Raw genomic sequence first — 18,739 nt, forward strand, 5'->3', positions numbered from 1 at the left:
TATCACTGTTATTCCGGCTTCATAAAAAAAGAGTTTGGAAGCTTTTGTTCTTGTGAAAAATTTTTCATCAATAAAAATCCAATACAAACAAGTAAAAGCAGTTATTACTATAGGTTTGTTAATTTATGTATTAAACAGGATTTTTGTGTTGATGTAGTAATCAACACATAATCTTAGTCTCCAAGGGAAAAATAAATCCCAAGTTCAAAACAACCGACCTCATTAAAATTTCTGGATAGAGATTGTTGGATTCTGTCTTTATCCTGAGATTCTATAGCAAAACCCCCTTCAGGACTTTAAAGGGTTTTGAGCACATCCATTTCCAGACATCATCTCTGCACTGAAGAGGGTCTGAGGAGAGGTGCAGCACTAACAAACATGGCAGCTGCACACTGGCCTCCCGTGTGTGGATGTGAGGGCCATGCACGCCAAGGCTCCAGCTTGCACCTGCATCGGAAAGCTGGTGGAGCCTTCGGAAAGGGAGAGCAGGCCGAAGAGGAAGGCTCGTCCTAAGTGCCGACTAAAGAACGACGGGCAGCCTTGAGAAAGCACCATGAAGAGGAAATCGCTCATCACAAGGAGACTGAGCGTCTGCAGAAAGAAATTGAGCAGCATAAGCAGAAGATCAAAACACTAAGAAATGATGATTAAGGACACACAGTTCCCATAGAATGGCACATGGGATTGCCCACTTCTATGTAGGCATAGTTCTGGTTTAATTAATATTGGTTTGTGTGCTACCAACAGATTATAATAAATGTCAGTGGAAAAAAGGGTGTTCCTTTTTATAATCTACCAATACATGTATAATAAATCACGGCATTGTCCAGTATAGAAGTAAAAAGCTTATGTTCTTCTCTGATTTAGCTCTTCTCTCTAGTTAATTTGAAGCATCCTGTAAAGCTACACGGCTACTCCAGTTGTCGGTTGAGGCAATAGCTAATAGCCACGCCAATTGTATTGTTAAAGCAATTCATAACTAAAGCCAGCATGTTTCATTATTTTAGTTATACTAAGTTTCCACTCATATTGTCAGGGCTAGGGCTCAGACCTTTCACACCCATTCCACAGAATGGCTCACCAGACCCCTCACACGCAGGTCCACGCAAGGTAATTGGGAAAGATCCCAGGAGCCATTGGCAGGTGACACGAGCTCAGTCCTCAGCAACTGCAGCAGCAGCCTCCAGCAGCAGTAGTGGCCTCCCCGTGGCCCACTGGGGACATCCCGGGGACAGGGGCGCGGGGTGGGGGAGACGGCCCTGTGGATTAGAGCCACTCATCCTTCATACTTAAGTCCATAACCCAGGACACCTGGGTGCACATGCGCAATTACATACAATAACCAAGGGACACCTGGGTGCACGTGCAGATTTACATCAAGTGCTCGGCAAGATTCGGAACAGCTGAGGGGCCCTATTTTCCTATATTTTCCCAACACATCCCCAAATTCATCTGCAAACTGAGACAAGATGTTAGCACATTTTAATAAAAATGTACAAACATTACAAGACATTATAACTGATGCCAAAGTTTGACCCAGCTTTGTTTTAAATGGGCAGATTAGGATTTCCTTAGGTGGAAATTGTAGGAAGAACGTTCCTGATCATGATCAACCTTGACTGGCTGCTTCTTAATGATCCAGGTGACAGACACAGAGAGGGGCAGGGTAGTCAGAGACCCTGAGCAGGTCCAGTAATCCCGGCAAGTGGGCATCAGGCAGGAAGGGTTGAATGACACAAATTCCACAAAGCTGTCCTGGCCAAGAGATGGGGGTCACCGAGTCACTATTTAGTGGTGAAACACTCAGGAATCGCATGATGAAATGATAATTCTCTGGGGTGCCCAGGGACCAGCAGTGGTCCAGGGAGCTCCAGGTACCTCTGAGCATCTCCCTGAAGAGTCACTGCTTAGGACAGAATCATGCCCAGGCTGTGTTTCTGCAATCAACTCTGCATTTCTGATACTCCCCAGTGGAAAAACAGCCAAAACCGTGTTCTCCCTCAATTCTAGTAATTTTACAGCAGGTGCTGTCCTCTGAGTATCGTTGGGAGGTATTAGACAGTGGCTGGTGCAGAAACAAGTCTTCTTTTTCTCAAGAGGGACTAACTGAGCATTTCTCCTTTCTAAAATACAGTGCAGATTAGGAGACGCCAGGGTCCTGGACTAGGGAGAGAGGGAAAAAGAGAAAGATGAGGAGGAAAGGAGAGGGGAAAAGGTAGGGGGACAGACGGAAGGGAGAATATATGGACTTCCAGGGAGAGGCCCCTTTGGGATTCTGAATATGGAAGAATTAATCTTGGGGGTTGGACAAAGGTTTCCAACCTGAAGGAGAGGGATCATTTCTCTTTCCAGCTGGAAAAGTCAAGTTTCTGTAAAACTTTTCTCTGCTCCCTAACTTGGGAGGGTAACTAGAGAAAAGAAGGCTGCACTGAGTGTTTTCACAAGAACTGATCAGGAACAGAACAGGAGGCAGCAGTATGTTCCTGAGTCCTCAAGTCCTCAGAGGCATGGCAGTAAAGCCAGAAAGCTCAGTGCCCACTAACGCAATCACTTCTGTCCCCTGCAAAGTAACCCAGGGCCAGGGGCTTTCCCAGCACAGCATCATAAATGGCAAGTCTCCTTCTAAGGGAACGTTCAAAGAGAACCTGAATACAGTTCAGTTAATTACACTTCCCGATTCAAAGTGCCTTGGTAATGTCTCCACTCTGAGATTGAAACACAAGATATACTTCAAATGATTTAGGAAAAATATTACTTTATGCTTAACTGATGGCAAAGTATCCACCAACTTCTGTAGCTCTTTATGATGTTTGTGCAGCTAAAGAAAAACAAATGAGAAAATGCAAGGTTTAAAAACAATTGACATCGACTACAGAAGTGAATGGAATGAAAATTAAAATCAACCACCTGGTGATTACCTAAAAACAAATGACAGTCTGAAACTCACTTAAACTGTCAATTTAGAATGTGACGAACACTGCTGAATTAAATGAGATACAGAGCAGATGAGCAGGCTGTTTGCAGATGTGCCTGCGGTCTGCAGGGAAAGTGGCCTTGGTTCCATTCGCTTGCCACTGGGACTCACCAGGCCGCGGACCACAGGGGCTCTGGAGGCTGAAGCTCTAGAGCAAACCAGAGCACAGGAAGGCCCAGCTTTCAGCGCAAGCCCGAGGCCTCAAGGGCATGCTCCAGGAGCCTCTGTATAATAACCACGTTTTCTAGCTTCTGTATCTGATGCTTGGACATCTGGGGCCTTACTGACACTGAAGGGATTGTCCCCCCCAAGGCTGGCTAATTCCTATAGTGCACAAACAATTGGGGGAGCACGTTTCATATGCCAGCCAAGCAATCCACAGCCCACAACCCCAACCTTCTCCTTTATGGGGCTCTTACACATGGGGCCACGACTCTCCTGCTCTAACCACCCCAGGGTCAGGTATGAGACAACTAGGGACTGCCCCTCCACCCCAGAGCACGCTGAATTTATTCAAAGTAGCCAGATCCTCAGCTGCTTACCCTGCCGTGCTTTTCCTTCCCAAGAAACCCACAGTGAAGTCTCCTGCCCACACTTTCCCCTGGCTCCCTCTGCCTTGTCACCAACCCTGGTGCGTCATCAAGTAGCCCTGCATGGTGTGCTGTAGGGAAAGTGAAGGAAAATGGTCAGGGCCCTTCAGATGTTCAGAATCCTGTGGAGCATTTGATGTAAATATGCACATGCGCCCAGGTGTTCCTTGGCTATTGTCTGATGTAGATACGCGTGGGCACCCAGGTGTCCTGGGTTACGGACTTAAGTATAAAGGACAAGCAGCTGTGCTGCACAGCCACCCCTTCCTCTGTCCGCAGGATGCCACTAGTGCTGCTGAAGGCTGTTGCTGCCAATGTCCCCGGGACCCTCCTAGAGGCCGCTGTTGCCAGACCTGTAAGCTGCTGCTGCTCATGAACCTGAGGACTGATGTCTGCCAATGGGTCCCGGGATTTTTTCCAATTACCTAGCATGGACCTGTGTGTGAGGGGTCTGGTGACCCAGTCTGTACAATGGGTTTGAAAGGTCTGAGCCCTAGCCCTGACAATACAAATGGAAACTTAGTATAACTAAAATAATGCAACATTTTGGCTTGAGTTATGAATTGCCCTGGCCATACAATTAGCACAGCGATGGCCCTATCCTGACAGTTGGCGTAGTTGTGTAGCTATTTTTTTTTTTAACTATATAATTGTTTTTTCTTTTTAATGTCCACAGTTTGGAATATAAGGGCCAGAGCTTCCTCCCAGACTCAATATTGTACATTCTCAATTGGCTGGTGAGGCCAATAGGGATACTTCTGCTTGTCCAACTTGGTTTCTGGGAAGGCTTCATTCAAGTCCTCAACGGTCATCAACTCAAACGGAATTATGTTCTTCATCTTCTCCAGCTCTTTCTCATATTCCTGAATCCTGGCCTTCGAGAGGGACACAAACTCAGCACAGCTTTTCACATCTTCTTTTTCCTCGGCATCCACATGGACAGTATATTTATCCTCTGGCACGGGAACTTTCAGGGCATTAAACTTCTTTTCAAAGTCATCCACCAAGCCCGCCTTGGCCACATTAGCCTTGTAGTAAGCCCAGTCAATAGCTGGTGGCTTCTCAGGTAGAGCAGCCAACCTGGAGCTGAGGGTCTCACTATAAGATTTCAGGTAGTTAGCGATGGCCTTTTGGTTTTGGGGTATGATCTCCCCAAAAGCTACCCAGTCAATGGCTTTTAGAGCAACTTTTCGCCCAGCCATCTTGGGATCCTTCACCGACCCTGGCGGTGTACAGGCCAGGAGCCTAGTTGTGTAGCTATACATGTGCTGTGCCTCCTGCTTCAAGTGGTCTGTGTGTATAACAAACCTCTTCCTTCACGACAGTCATTCCCATGTCTGAACATCTTACCACACCTGATTAAAACAAATCCTGGGCCTCCTTTATACACTCAGCCTCCAGAGTGGACTAAAGCAAGAAACTTGTGGGAGACCTGCAGCTGCTAAACCTTCAGGAACTCAGAGGCCCCGTGAGTGTGGTATAGGAATGTACCACCCGTTATCCATTAGCTAGTGGTGTGACCCGGCAGGAAAGCACTTAACCTTGTTAAGCTCCACTTTCTTCATATGAAAAATGGAGACAATAGTACTGGCACTGAGAGCTCTTGGGAAGATAAACTAAGCACTTAGCAAATACAGAGTCACAGAGCACTCGCAAATATTAGTTCCTGTTATAATCATTTCCTATAGTTGTTTGCCTTTATCTTTTTATTCTGTTTAAAATATATTTTTAACTAATTGCACATTTTAACCATTATTTACTTAGTTATATGCTTTTATCCTTTTATAACAGTGCTTAAAAATAGAAATACAATGCAAGCCACAGAGGTAATTTAAACTTTTTAGTAGCCACATTTAAAAAGTAAGAAACAGGTAAAATTCATCTTATTATGTATTTTATTTTACCAAATATATGTAAAATATTATCACTTCAACATGTAATCAATGTGAAAAAATTATTGAGCTAAGTTTACATTTTTTTCCATACTAAGTTTTGAGAATCTGTTGTGTATTTTACACTTACAGCCCACATCAATTTGGATGCTAAGTATTCATCACAAATAGTTGATCTTTATTTAGATTTTTAAACATTTACACCTCAAAACGTACATACACATACTCAAGTGGTTCCAAACATTCTTGTTTTACAATACCTAAATTAAATATCAGTTCTTAAATGAAACGTAAATGAATTAAAATTAAATAAAACTAAAACTTCATTTCCTCAATGGCACTAGCCACCTTTCAAGTGTTTAGTAGCCCCACATGGCTTGTGGCTGCCATATTGGATAGTGCAATTTTAGACCATTTAAAAGATATAAAATATATTCTTAACAATCCTGTATTTCAAGCATTGATTATGTAACCAATGTATTGATCCCAGTATTCTTAAAGTGAATAACAATATTGTAATGTATCTTTTCATGCTAGGATACAAAACATCATTTAGAGTTGGCGAGATTTTCGTTACCTTTAAAAATACTCCTGTCACAGCCGAACATCTTCCAGTCCTGCATCCTCGAAACTTTCAAATTTGACTGCATTCCAACACACCAAGTGCAGCTGAAACACCATTAAAGAGGTTTTAACAAATGACCATACAAAATCGCTCCAAAATAAACTGAGCCTCATTCCACAGATGATATTTAAACATATTTCCTCACCCAAATTAAAGCCACTGAGAAAAGCATATGACAATCTGCTGCAAAATGAAATAGTAATAAAGAACAGGAAGAAATTTAGGCAAGAACAGCAATTAATACTATTTTGGAATACAGGGATTTATTCGGGGAAAGAAAAATTTACATAGCAAGGATGCAAATTTATTTGCATCTAAAGCAGAGAAGATGCTTATCTTGAGAGAAACAGATTCTTAAAAAGTTTTCCAATGTGACAATAGTTCAAGATACATTTCTTCTTTTAGGGATGATCACTTAAAATGTGCTGCTTTTATTTTTGATGCCACATTTACAACTAAATCACAGAAAAAGTTGTGAGCAGATATTCCATTTCCTTATGATCTCCCTACTTTTCCCTCCAAGTCACTCATCATCCATCACTCATGAGCTTTCTTTCTGGAGCCAGCATTCCCCGAGCCTCCCAAGTGAGGCATCTTCAAGGTCATGGTCAACTTTGCCTTCAGTTCTATTTCAGAGGACTGCACCTTCAAGTTCTGTTGTTTATATTTCACAAATGCTTTCTAAACTCGCTCTTTCTCTTATTTCTATTGCCACAGCCTCTGTTTTGGCTCCTACCATCTCTCACTTAGATTTATCTGACCTTGCGGCCCTGCTCTGTTGCCTGGGTTAATGTAAAAATAGTAAACTAATTGACTAATGAATTAAATGAAATCATGCCATGCCGCTGTCCTGTTTAACAATGAGTGTCTGATGAGCCTGCCCTCCACCTGCTCTTGTCGGCTTCAATGACCACCATTGTCCCTGCCTCTCCTACATCAGACATTCTTCACTCTGGCCATATCACTTTGTTTTTTGGCCATTTCCAGAACATACTATCATATCTGCCTTTGAACACGATTTTCCCTCAGTCTAAGATGCCCTTCTAGTTCTCTTGGCAAACTCCTATTCATCCTTCAATACCCAATGTAGATGTCCCCTCCTCAGTGAAATCACCATAAACTCCTCTGAGCAGTCTACATCACATGCCTTACTCTGTGGTCCCAGAGCACATTTAGAAACCTTTTTAAGTCACACTTGCTTTATAATTCTAACTTCAAGGGTGCTTCTCTCACTAGATTTTAAACTCTAGGGAGTCAGGAATTGGGTTCGTATTCCTGACACTTTGCAGTGCCTGGTGCATGTTTGGCACTCAGTAAATGTTGAATGAATAAATGAGTAACAAAATACATACATGTTACCAGGTGACCAAAAATATAAAATGTTTTTCTTGCGTAATTATCCTTTTGCTCTATGTTGCAATCTTATAATTTAAAATCAGATTAAATAGTATCAGTATTTAACATAGAAGTTATTTGAAAAGTCAGCAAGCAGAGGAAAATTAGCACATATTCAGCACCCACACAGAAAATAGATTTCTGGCAAAGTGTTCATTTCATTTTATGTCTATAGCAATTATAAAATCTATGCAGAGATACATGTATTTATTAATAGAAAATATTACCTATACTAGAAGAAGGAAACATGCAGAAAATATAGAAGGGAACTTTTTCGTATTCTCAGAAGTTAGTGTAATGATGATACAGCAATTCCACTTCTGGGCATGTACCCAAAAGAACTAAAAACAATGTCTTGAAGAGACATTTATACACCCATGTTCATAGCAGTACTACTCACAATAGTCAAAAGGTGAGGAATGGATAAAAGAAAAGTCTTATATCCACACAATGGACTATCACTCAACCTTAAAAAGGGAGGAAATTCTGTCACATGCTACAACATGGATGAACCTGGAAGACATTATGCTAAGTGTAATAACCCAGCCACAGTAAAAGAAATCGTGGCAGCCTCCACCCAGATTTCAGAGGATATATGGAGAAGCCTGGGGCCCAGGCAGAGACCTGCCACAGGGGTGGAGCCATGGCAAAGGCCATCTACTAGAGTAATGCTGAGCAGGAAAGTGGGGATGGAGGCCCCACAGGGAGCCCCCACCAGGGAAATGTCTCGTACAGCCAAGGGAGTGGGTCTGCCGCTGGGACCCCAGAACTGAAGGGCCAGGGCAACGTGCAACGCTGCCCTCAAAAAGCCATAGGCACCAGCGCTGAGCCTGGCAGAGCTGTGGGGTTGGGGCTACCCAAGGCTGGGTGGGTTACCCAGACCACCCTCTGTGCCCAGGATGCAAGACTTGGAGTCAAAGATTATTTTGGAGCTGTAAGATTTAAGGTCTGCCCTGCTGGGTTTTGGACTTGTTTAGGTCCTGTTTCTCCTTTCTTATGGCCTATTCCTCCCTTTTGGAGTGGGAATGTGTACCCGCCGGCTGCCTGCCGCTTTCCACCAAGAGTAGAAGCAGCCTGAGGCCCACACCAGATGCAGCTGTCCCAGAACTGTAAGCCAAATAAACCTCTGTTCTTTATAAATTACCCAGTGTCAGATATTCTGTTATAGCCACACAGATATGGACTAATACACAAATACCGTATGATTCCACTCAAATGAGGTACCTAGAGTAGTGAGATCCACAGAGACAGAAAGTAGATTGGTGGTTGTCAGGGTTGTTAGCTGGGGAAAAGGGGAGCTGTTGAATGGGTAGAGTTTCAGTTTTTCAAGACAAAAAGATTTCTGGAGACAGATGGTGGTGATGGTCGCACAATAATGTGAATGTACTTAATACTTAAATGTATTCTTAAAAATGGTTAAAACGGTAAGTTTCATGTTATGAGCCTTTTTCCACAATTAGAAAAAAAATTCCAATGAGTTCCATGCCACTGCTAACAAAGACATCAGTACTACCATGGAGGGAGTTGGACCTGTCCTGTGTTGACATGACACTGTTCCTTTAACTCCAGGCAAGACCATCGGATCTTACCCTCACCTGATTTACCTGTAGAATCTTCAAATTCCACGAGGAAAGAACACCCGTTATTCCAGACGTGGAGGCAGGTGGTCAGGTCATAAGAGATGGTGAGGGATTTTAGCGCAGGATCATAAACACTTTCCCTCCACTGGATGTTGATGGGCGACTGTCGATCACCCCTGGGAACCAGATCCAGGCTCTCCCTGAGTGGATGCACTAGGAGAAAGCAGGTCGGAGCTATTAGCAAGACCGTCCACTGTCTAGCATCACACACGAGACAATTTCACAGGTGGGGACCCTGTGCAGGCTAATTGAAACTAAAAGTCAGGAAATAGCCACTTAGGGCCTTCATCAACTGACTAAAGCAGAGGATAAAGGCAGGTCAGACAGCACCTTGTGGAGCATTCTGTCAGCTTAGAAAACCAACGCGTCGCAGTCTGTCTACTAACTTCACCTAAAGCAAGTGTGATCACTCCTGAGATTAGTCCATCGGGAAACAGGGTATTCACGAATGAGTTTCTTGTCTTTGTTGATAGTTTCCTGGGCCCCAATCCCCCCCCCAAACCCAAACTAGCTTTAAATGCAAAGACAAATTAATTTAATTTCAATAACAGACTTTTCAGCAAAAGAAATGGAGGAAGAATTATTGGGCAGCAAATTTCTATCAAGTACCGTCAGTGTTTAGTTGCTTGGGTAGTGGACGTAAAGGCCCGTGGAACCTGCATCCCGTGAAAGGCGCACCCCACCTAGGGTGCGTGCTGAATTCACCTCTCATGTGAGCAAACTTTGAGGACTAGGCAGCCACCCTGCCATACCTGGGTAGAATATCAGCACTGTGAAGGTCCCGGGAATTCGCAGTCACACGAATATGAACTATTAAGGTGTACACAGACAATTCATTTACACAGGCACTAACGACATCGCTGATGCTGATTTTCTTCCAGAGTCAAGCACCAGGTCTTTGTAGCAGGTCCCTGAAAAATATCAGCAGAGTTCCTGATAACACAGATAGACCTGTTGTGACATCCATGCATGAGGAATGGAAGCCACGTGTATCAGTTAGGGGTGGTCCACTTCTCTGCCCTTCAGATCTGCATCACGGATGAGTAGAATCAAGACAAGGAGGAAAACTAGAAGAAACGTGACCGAGAGAAATCATTACCAACGACTCCCTGCATCTCGCCCCCTCTGCTAAGAATGAATCTAAGGATTTGAGAAAGTGACAAGGCAGCTGCTACTCAGTCAAATCCCCACCTATGGCAGGGCATCCTCCTATTTCCATAAAACCCAGAAAGCTGCCTCTAGTTTACTCTAAAACAGGAGACGTTCCTCTTGCTTCAGTAGCTGCCCAAAGATGGAATTTCAAAATCGTAGACTTGTTTTTTGGGGGGTGGGGCGCAAAAGCATCCTAGGGGTATGGACGTCAAGCTCCCCTGGGAGTGTCTGGACCAGTGGTTCTCAACAGAGGAACTGATTCTTCCCCCAGGGGACATTTGGCAACCTCTGCAGAGACTTTTGCTTGTCACAACTAGAGGAGATACAGGAACACGGGGGCCTGTTTAGTACAGAGAATGCACAGAGGGCAAAAGCATTCACAGAGGGCAAAAGCCTTGAGTGCACAGAATGGGAACATTACGTGCTGAAAACAGCACATGCTGAACAGCGAAGATGTTCTGATTCAGTAGTAGGAAAGACTGAGATCGTTTCTGTCCTGTTCACACACTCCTTTCTGTACTTCTTTTGAAAGTATACTCAGCTTGTTACTTGGCCAAGGTCATGGTACCACAATAAAAGATGAGACAAGCCTGAGCTCGGGGCTACACCGACTTTCTCCTCTCTTGCAGGAGTTAGCTTGGTGTAGTCCCTCTGCGCCTCTCATCACTTTCAAGTATTTGGGCTCTGAGAGGACAGTGACAGAGGAGGGTGCTAGTGCCATCTAGTGTGTAGAGGCCAGTGATGCTGCTTAACGTCCTACAATGCACACACAGGTATGGCCCCTACTGCAGAGAATTATCTGGCCCAAATGTCAACAGTGCCAAAGTTCAGAAATCCTGATCAAGGGAAATTGAGAGTATTCTTTTTTTATTTTCCTATTTCTTCCTATAACACATTCCTGTCTTATCTCTGGAGAGATCCAAACCCAATGTTTGTTTTTATTTTTCTTAGTATAAAAGAATTTGTTCCTAAGAGAAGAAATTTTTATTTCAGAAACTTAAAATAGGAAATGCATTTGGACTGGGAAAATATCTTACCAGGATGCAGATGCCTTCTGGAAAGCCCTTGAATGGATCTGATGTTGGTTCAAAGATTCCTGGCACAGAGAGACCACATCTTCCCCTCAGAGATACTCCGACTGGCTGATAATTTGAGAATTCACACTTTTTAAAGCCAATTAATGAGGGTCTCCTGTGAAGACTAGGCAAGAAGTGAACGAATGATCAGGTCCCCTTAAGTGTCCACACTTCATGCAGGAAATGGAAAGTAGCATCTCTCACACCCGTGCAAACACCAGCCCAAGAAAACCGGGCCTATTCACTCAGTTGCTCTTGCATGACCTTAATGCCACAAGTTCAGCTTCCAGAAGGTTTTCGTCCCCCCTACCCACCTACTCCTTTATTAACCCAAAGCATCCCCCAAGTAGGGGTGGTTGGTCCCTCTCCCCTTAGTGGAGGCACCTTTTTGCCCAGAGCTTATTTTGCTAAAGATAAACTCATATTTCTGTTCTCCCCTCCCTTTCTCTTCCTTATACAGATTAAAATGATTTCTTGGTAGTTGTCAAACCGTCCCTCAAAACAGGAAGATGATTAAGTGTTCTACCAAAGGCTTCATTTTCAGGTTTTTCTTCTATTTAGAAAATGAAATAAACAGAGAGATTTTATCAACCATGGTTTAAGTGAGCACTCTGCCATTGGTAAGGCATCAGTAAGCCATGACTGATAAGCGACAAAGGACCTTTAGATTTCAGAGAGGGTGTGTTCGGTTTTAGTTCTGATTTATATGACCAGCCCTTGGTTGGATTTATTTTATGTTTGCACCACCTATTTCTCCAGCCTCAGCTCTTCAAATGTGGAAAACTCATTCCTACCTTAGCCCCCTGGTTCCTGATCCTCCTCCTTTGCTTAAATTTCCCCTCATTTCACTTGGTGCTTGCTCCTCTTATGGGCTTACCCGTCACCTCCTCACCTCTCTGACTATCCTCTTATAACATGAGCCCTCGCATCACTATTTTGTAATCACAGGACTCCGATTCGTCTTCCACGACGTTATTACTCGGTACGGTTACAATTATACGCACATGTGCTTAATGATCTGCCTCCCCACTGCTCTGCACACCACTACCTGTGCATGGAACGGGGAAGATGAAGGGCATTGCTGACAAGGTTGGAGTCTCCTCTTTGCTCTAAATCCTCTTACCCTGCTGATTACCACATGATTCCTTCGTTAAGAATCTTTCGGGCTCATCTCTTCCTTGCCTTGCCCATGACCACCTAGTTGGCGCCTTTCCTCCTGCACCACGCCCCTCCACTCCTGTTCTGCAGCTCAGCAATTTTCCTCAACTACCACCTTCATCATGTGCTTGTGCTAAAGACTGTCCATCAAGTTGTGACTTCTGTGTCTAAGTGCCCAGCTTTCCTGCTAGGAAACCACCCACTTATCCAATCTCATTTCTGTTCATTCTTCCCAAACTCTGGTCCTCCCGTGCTGCTCCCCTTGGTCAGGCCAAATAAGAGGTGCGGTAATTGTAGAACACCCACCAGGGTTTGAAGACTTGGTACAAAGGAAAGAATGCAAACTCTCTCAATAACTCTTCCATTAATTCCATATTAAAGTGATACTGCATATAGGTCAATATATTACTAAAATTAATTTCACCTGTTTCTTTTTCCCTTTTCTAACGCGACTAGAAGGAAATCTAGATTTGCCTATGTGGCTTACATTCTGTACCTGTGGGACAGCATTCCTCTGTACCCTCATTTGCTCTTTATCCTGCACCTTGCTTTGTACTGCCCTTTCCATAAGGAATGTGCTATTTCCTCATGTAACTGAAGCTCGTTTTAGTAGAACTAGCTATGCCTGAGCACAGTGGCAGGATACACAGGGACCCTCCATCTGACTTTGTGGAGGACGTTCACAGAATCACAAAGTGCCTTGTTGGAGCATCAGGGCTGCAAAAGACACTTTGATGTCGGGTCCATTAACCAGAGGATACATGTGCGGTAATCAGCACAGCAGAATGAAGCCCACACTTCCTGCTGGTCAGTTCCAGGGCTATTTGTCAGTCCCAGGTTGCTGAATATAACACTGAGGCCATTAATGCAATTCCGAGGGGCTCCTAATCCACCCATTGTTTCTCAAGATTATTCGAAAGCTAATGAAAGACAACAGTCTGGGGCACCCCAACCTATATGAGTTCCTCCTGAAGACACCACAAAACAAGCCTTTTAATGCTATTGTTCTCCAGGCTTTGTTCTTCAAAATTAATTGGACAAATAATGGAACAACTTGGTAACACAGTTCAGTTATAATATAGATCAGCGCTGTTAAACACAACCCTCTCTGAAGACAGAAACATGGGATATGCTAAGCGGTAGGCACATGTGACAATAAAATTTTAATGGATTTAAATTTGTATGTAAATAACCACAAGTGGCTGGTGACTACATCTTAGACAGCGCCACTCTAGACCGAGTTGTCCTACAATGTTTTTCTTCTTTATAAAAATAGGGAGATCGTGAACATTGAGAACCATTGGAATAATACCAAATTTGTAGTATTTCCATTCAAGCTGATATTCTTTATATTTCATTAAGCTAAGAATTAACATCATTAAGTTTATTTTCCTATGGTCTAGGGTCTCACACCTAAATGGTTTTTTAATGTGACAATTAGGCTAAATTTCAGTAGATGATACACGCTGTGTGAATCTGATTTTATTTTCATCTTGGGCAACAGGTATAGGATTTGATCTTCATTTTATTAGATGACAAGTCCCCAAAGTAAGGACTCTCAACAGTTCCTGTCCATTACTTGAGATAACAGCAAACAGCAATCTCATTGACAGCCAAAGATTATCTGCAGGGAGCGTGGGCAACAAAAGCACAAGGGCAGAGCGTGGGGCTGTCCTGAAGTGCTGCTTTCCGAATTTGCCACCACTTCCTCCTTCCATTAATCCTTCTTCCGCTTCACATCTTCTTAAAATGATCACATTCATACATGTGAGGCAAGCACTGCACCTGTGAAGAGATAAAGATGATGAGGACGATGACAAGTGTCTCACCAGCAGTAGCTGCCAACCCTGTGTGGCAGGCACTATCTAAGGACTCGGCACGTTCTCTTTTCTAACCCTCACGAACTCGGGTCGTGCTTGGTCACTAGTGTACAGTGGCCTTTCTCTTCATGTATTGAGCTGCCAGAAACAATGACTAGTGTCTTTACAACTAAGCAGGTGAGGGTCCAGAATATAGCAATATGACATGCTCAGTGGCTCAGGTCCGCAGAGACCATAATACTCTCCTGGGTGAAAACAGGTCGGGACAGTTTAATATGGCAAAATCAAAATCAAATGGTGACGGCATCCTGTTTCTCCCAGTCACTTAGAAACATGAAACTAATGTGAGAAACCAATCACGGGAAGCCCCACTTCCTCAGGCCACTGCGATGCGGCTTTTGTCAGTGCTGAGAAGCAGCGAACTATCCTAAAGACATAAGCATATTGGAGTTTAGATCTTTAACTTTCAAATTTTCGCAAATAAAAACACACAAAATAAACATCTAGGACAAAAAACCACTCAAACAAAACATTAATAACTGGATCAGTGTGATTATTTTTTTTTCCATTTTAAGCCTTAGACTGCCAAGTGCCAGTGTTTGCAATAAGCCAGTCTGGCAGGATGGAGGTTCACCCAGCAGTCGGAAATGTATGGTGACCCCGGCAAGTCCATTTCAATGAGAACAGTCAGCATTGGAGAAAATAAACTTACGCTAATAACATATTTATAAAGCAGTTTCAAGGGAACAGATTTAGCTGGATTAGCATTACTAATGAATTCTTTTTCTTATGTGCATATAGGTTCCAAGAGGAAAATGTGAGAAACCTTGAATCTTCAGGCAAGACATTCTTTGAAAACTATGTTAACTCACTGTGAATAGTGGAAATATATACAATAACTATTTAAAATTTATTCTTAGCCAGTTGATTAAAGTCATCTCTCCACCATCACACACATCCTCTCCTGTCATCTCAGTGACTCTCTACCAAGGTTACTGTTTTCCCCCCCAGACATTTGGTAATGTCTTCAGATATTTTTCAATGTGGTCACTTAGGATGGGGGGAGTGTGGTACTGGTAAGAGGGCAGTGATGCCATTCAACATCTGGAGCACAGGACAGCCCCCAACAACAAAGAATGATCCACACCCACCATGTCAATATGGTACAGTGGAAAATCCCTACAACATCCAGACATGGATGAGCACCTGTCTTTCCAGGAGGGCAATGAGGTGGAAGAGGTTTGAGGAAGACCATCTGCTGCCTCACTTAATGTTCCATGTTTACAACAATGCACACCCTTGCAAGCAGGTCAGCTAGGGTTACTCAGCAATTCAAATTTGGGACAGAATATTCCAGAAGGTGAAGCTACTGAACTGCTTGCAAACTTTAATAAACAACTTCCAGAAACTTAATAGTCACAGAAATAATTTGCAGTCTGTGGACCACCCTTAGTAAAAACACAATGGCTAACAAGAACAATAAACAATATGTTCCAAAATATTTGAAACTGGACATCTCATTTCTCTTGGCCAGTTTCTGTATGACATCACATTGACATTTTAAAATTGGTCAAAATGGGCCGGCCTGTGGCTCACTTGGGAGAGTGTGGTGCTGGTAACACCAAGGCCACAGGTTCAGATCCCTATATAGGGATGGCCAGTTAGCTCACTTGGGAGAGCGTGCTGCTGACAACACCAAGTCAAGAGTTAAGATCCCCTTATGGGTCATCTTTAAAAAAAAAAAATGGTCAAGAAAGTACTTTCCACATTTACTTTAATAGATCAGTAGAGAAACAGTCATTCTCACATATAATCTTAAATCATATAAACCCACACTGGAATGCCAATGACCCATAGCCACAAAGGCTTAACACATGTGATTGTTTTAAAACCAACAAGCCTTTCTGCTCTCTTTGAGGTAGAAGTGGACTCGGTTCTGGGTTTTCTTAAGTGCAGATATGGAGGCTGCAGGGCCTCACTAAAATGAACCTCTGAAGCAGGAACCTTCTCCATACTAATTTGCATGGAGACACTTGAAGAATGACCCTCAGGCTATTCCTCACCACCATCCTTAGCTTGAATTCTATCGGTTCTCAAATAACTTGCAGGAACATATACCCTAGTGCGAGGAAGGAGGAGGAGGAAAGCTGTAAACACTAGAGATTTGAGATGCTGAGGAGGAGGAATCCTCTAGGTAGGATAACAACATTCAGAGCAGCAGTACACACCCTGAGTGGTTGGGAGGGCCAGGGATAATTCACTTTTTCCCCAAATCCATTGGTCCCTCACAGCGACATTTACTTTTCGTCACATCCACTGCCTGCCCCTGGACCCACAGACTTCGCTTCTCCATGTCCTGCCCTTCTCCAGCCTGTGCTGATGCTCTTGCTTCCCTGGACCACCCGCCCTCCATCTGGGCTTTGGTCACTCCTGCCCCCCGTTCAGGTGACTGACTCCAGCGTGATCCCTCAAAGGCTGCCTGACCACCTGCTCACCAGGTTGGCCCAGCACCCTCTTCTTGGCCCAGCACTTGCGGCAGCTGGAGGAAGCACCTGAACAGGAATGTCCTTTACTACTTCATCCTCCCAGCACCTAGACCCCACGGTGGTGGGGACTGTGTCTGTCTCCATCACAGCTGCGTCTTTCAGGCCCTGATTCCCCACAGGTGTTCGAGAAGTACTAGCTGAAAGACCTGAGGAGGCTTCCTTGGTGACAGAGATTTTAACGTCAAGAATTGAGAACTGTGACATGACAGCCAGCATGACATGACAGTACTGAGGGGCCTTCCATTTCTCAAATGCCACCCCCCCAATTGTAGGGCTGTTTATACTTTCAAAACTTTTAAATGCTTGTCCTTTAAAAGGAGGGTCTCATATCCCTACCTGTCAGATCTTAAGGAACCCCAAAGTCCTGCCTGATCTATAAGAGGGACATAGCCGAACATGAACCTGACCTAGCCTCACAGGGATGGGAACTCTGTCAGTTAGCATTTCCACCCCAACATCTACTGCATTTCCTCTGCTGCAGGCACTGCGTCAGGTGCTGTGATGCAAAAGTGAACAAGGCTTGAGCTCTACTTTCCAGGGGTGTAATTTTTCTCCTCCTATGAGTCTCTTGAAATGCACATAGTATGGAAAGGGAAAGCCACAGCAAACCAGGTTACAGCACGGTGTTTGTGCCGCCTAAGATTCTGCCTTGTCTTGCCAAAAAGTGGGCTCTTAGTGGTACAGCCATGGGGGGGCAGGGGTGCCAAACACCAGAAAAAGAGAAGTTTGGGGCCATTAAAGGCACATTTCACCCACAGACCTGAACTTTATTTCTTCACATCATCTTTCCAAGACGAGTGTAAGAAACAAAACCCACGTGATCCCCAGCGATGCTAAGCAAGGAGGCCAACATTGTGATTTCACCATTCTCTCTTCATGCATGTCCCTGCTACTAGTTGGCTGTGAACTAGCTCTTCTCTCTGTACTGCTGTCCTTGACCCTGCTGCACCTGAGCTACAGGGGAGAAGGCTACACCTAAGTGAAAAGCAAGAAAATCACCTCTACGTGTATCACAAAATGCAGCACAGCAGGGCTGGAAGCCAGTCATTTGGCTGAGTGCCTTGCACTTTGTACGTGCATCACTTTGGGAATGTTATACACTTGTAGTGGGTTAGAAATCTTGATTCTCCTTTGATCTTAGAATAAGATCTTTAGGTAAATATGTGAATGGAGCTAAGAGGCTCTCCAGTGGAGGACAAAAGTCCACAAATAGCTTGGCAAAAGCCATCTAATCAACTCTAATCACTGTTTAGGGATGGGATTGTGTATTTTAACTGTTTTAGGTCCCTGGTTTGATTCTGGCTTGAAGGACTATTGAGTATTTAACTCACGGATTGTTCTTAAGATATGTTAAGGAAACTGCTTGAATGCTGTTTAAATATGCTGAGAAAATCGCTGTAGGAAGTATGTGGAAAAGAAAATGTTTGATAAGGACAAGCTGTTTCTTGGTGGATGGACTTAGCTTTTTACAAGTTGCATTCTGGAATGCCACAATGTTAATTTACTGCTGTTACTAGTTTTACACTGCTGGTTTTTAGGTCCTTCTTTGACGATTGAATCAACTGATTTTTCTTATGGAACTTCCTTGTCTTGTCAATAAAAAGAAAGGCGGATTTTGAATCAGGGCTGCTCCCCTGATGGGTGCAGTCCCTCTAGGCCTCATTCATGTTACTTTGAGTGTTTCTTTCTTTTTTTTGTCTGTTACACAGAGGGAAGTGTAACAGACACTGAACTCAGATGGGCCATCATGTGAAAGAGGAGTGTTAGGAAGTTCGTGTATAACACAGCAGCTCCTCACCTCCAGGCCTAACTCCCTACCTGGCATCTTTAGGACGGCATAATAGCTTCTAATAAGATACCATAGACTGGAT

At 43.8% G+C, this 18,739-nt stretch overlaps 2 protein-coding genes and 1 pseudogene across 6 annotated transcripts in view; all 3 read right to left on the reverse strand.

Annotated features, from left to right (window-relative positions):
* Positions 1–1,560: 1,560 nt before the first annotated feature.
* LOC134367808 (carbonic anhydrase 5B, mitochondrial-like) lies at positions 1,561–13,399 on the reverse strand (annotated as a pseudogene).
* On the reverse strand, positions 4,225–4,803 carry LOC134367445 (ATP synthase subunit d, mitochondrial). The gene has a single exon (XM_063084203.1). The coding sequence runs from the start codon at positions 4,764–4,766 to the stop codon at positions 4,275–4,277; it is 492 nt and encodes a 163-aa protein (XP_062940273.1). The 5' UTR covers positions 4,767–4,803; the 3' UTR covers positions 4,225–4,274.
* Positions 13,400–13,783: 384 nt separating the features above from the next.
* The window catches only part of LOC134367693 (uncharacterized), a 311,105-nt gene continuing 306,149 nt past the window's right edge, over positions 13,784–18,739 (reverse strand). For all 5 annotated transcript variants that reach the window (XR_010022433.1, XM_063084434.1, XM_063084430.1 and 2 more), the window contains one exon: positions 13,784–14,287. Coding sequence is in view for 4 of the 5 variants with exons in the window: in XM_063084434.1 (XP_062940504.1) it covers positions 14,023–14,287 (265 nt within the window). In the remaining variant the exon portion in view is untranslated. The remainder of the gene's footprint in view (positions 14,288–18,739) is intronic.

The sequence above is a fragment of the Cynocephalus volans genome, chromosome X (assembly GCF_027409185.1).
Source record: "Cynocephalus volans isolate mCynVol1 chromosome X, mCynVol1.pri, whole genome shotgun sequence".
NCBI classification, from domain to species: domain Eukaryota; kingdom Metazoa; phylum Chordata; class Mammalia; order Dermoptera; family Cynocephalidae; genus Cynocephalus; species Cynocephalus volans.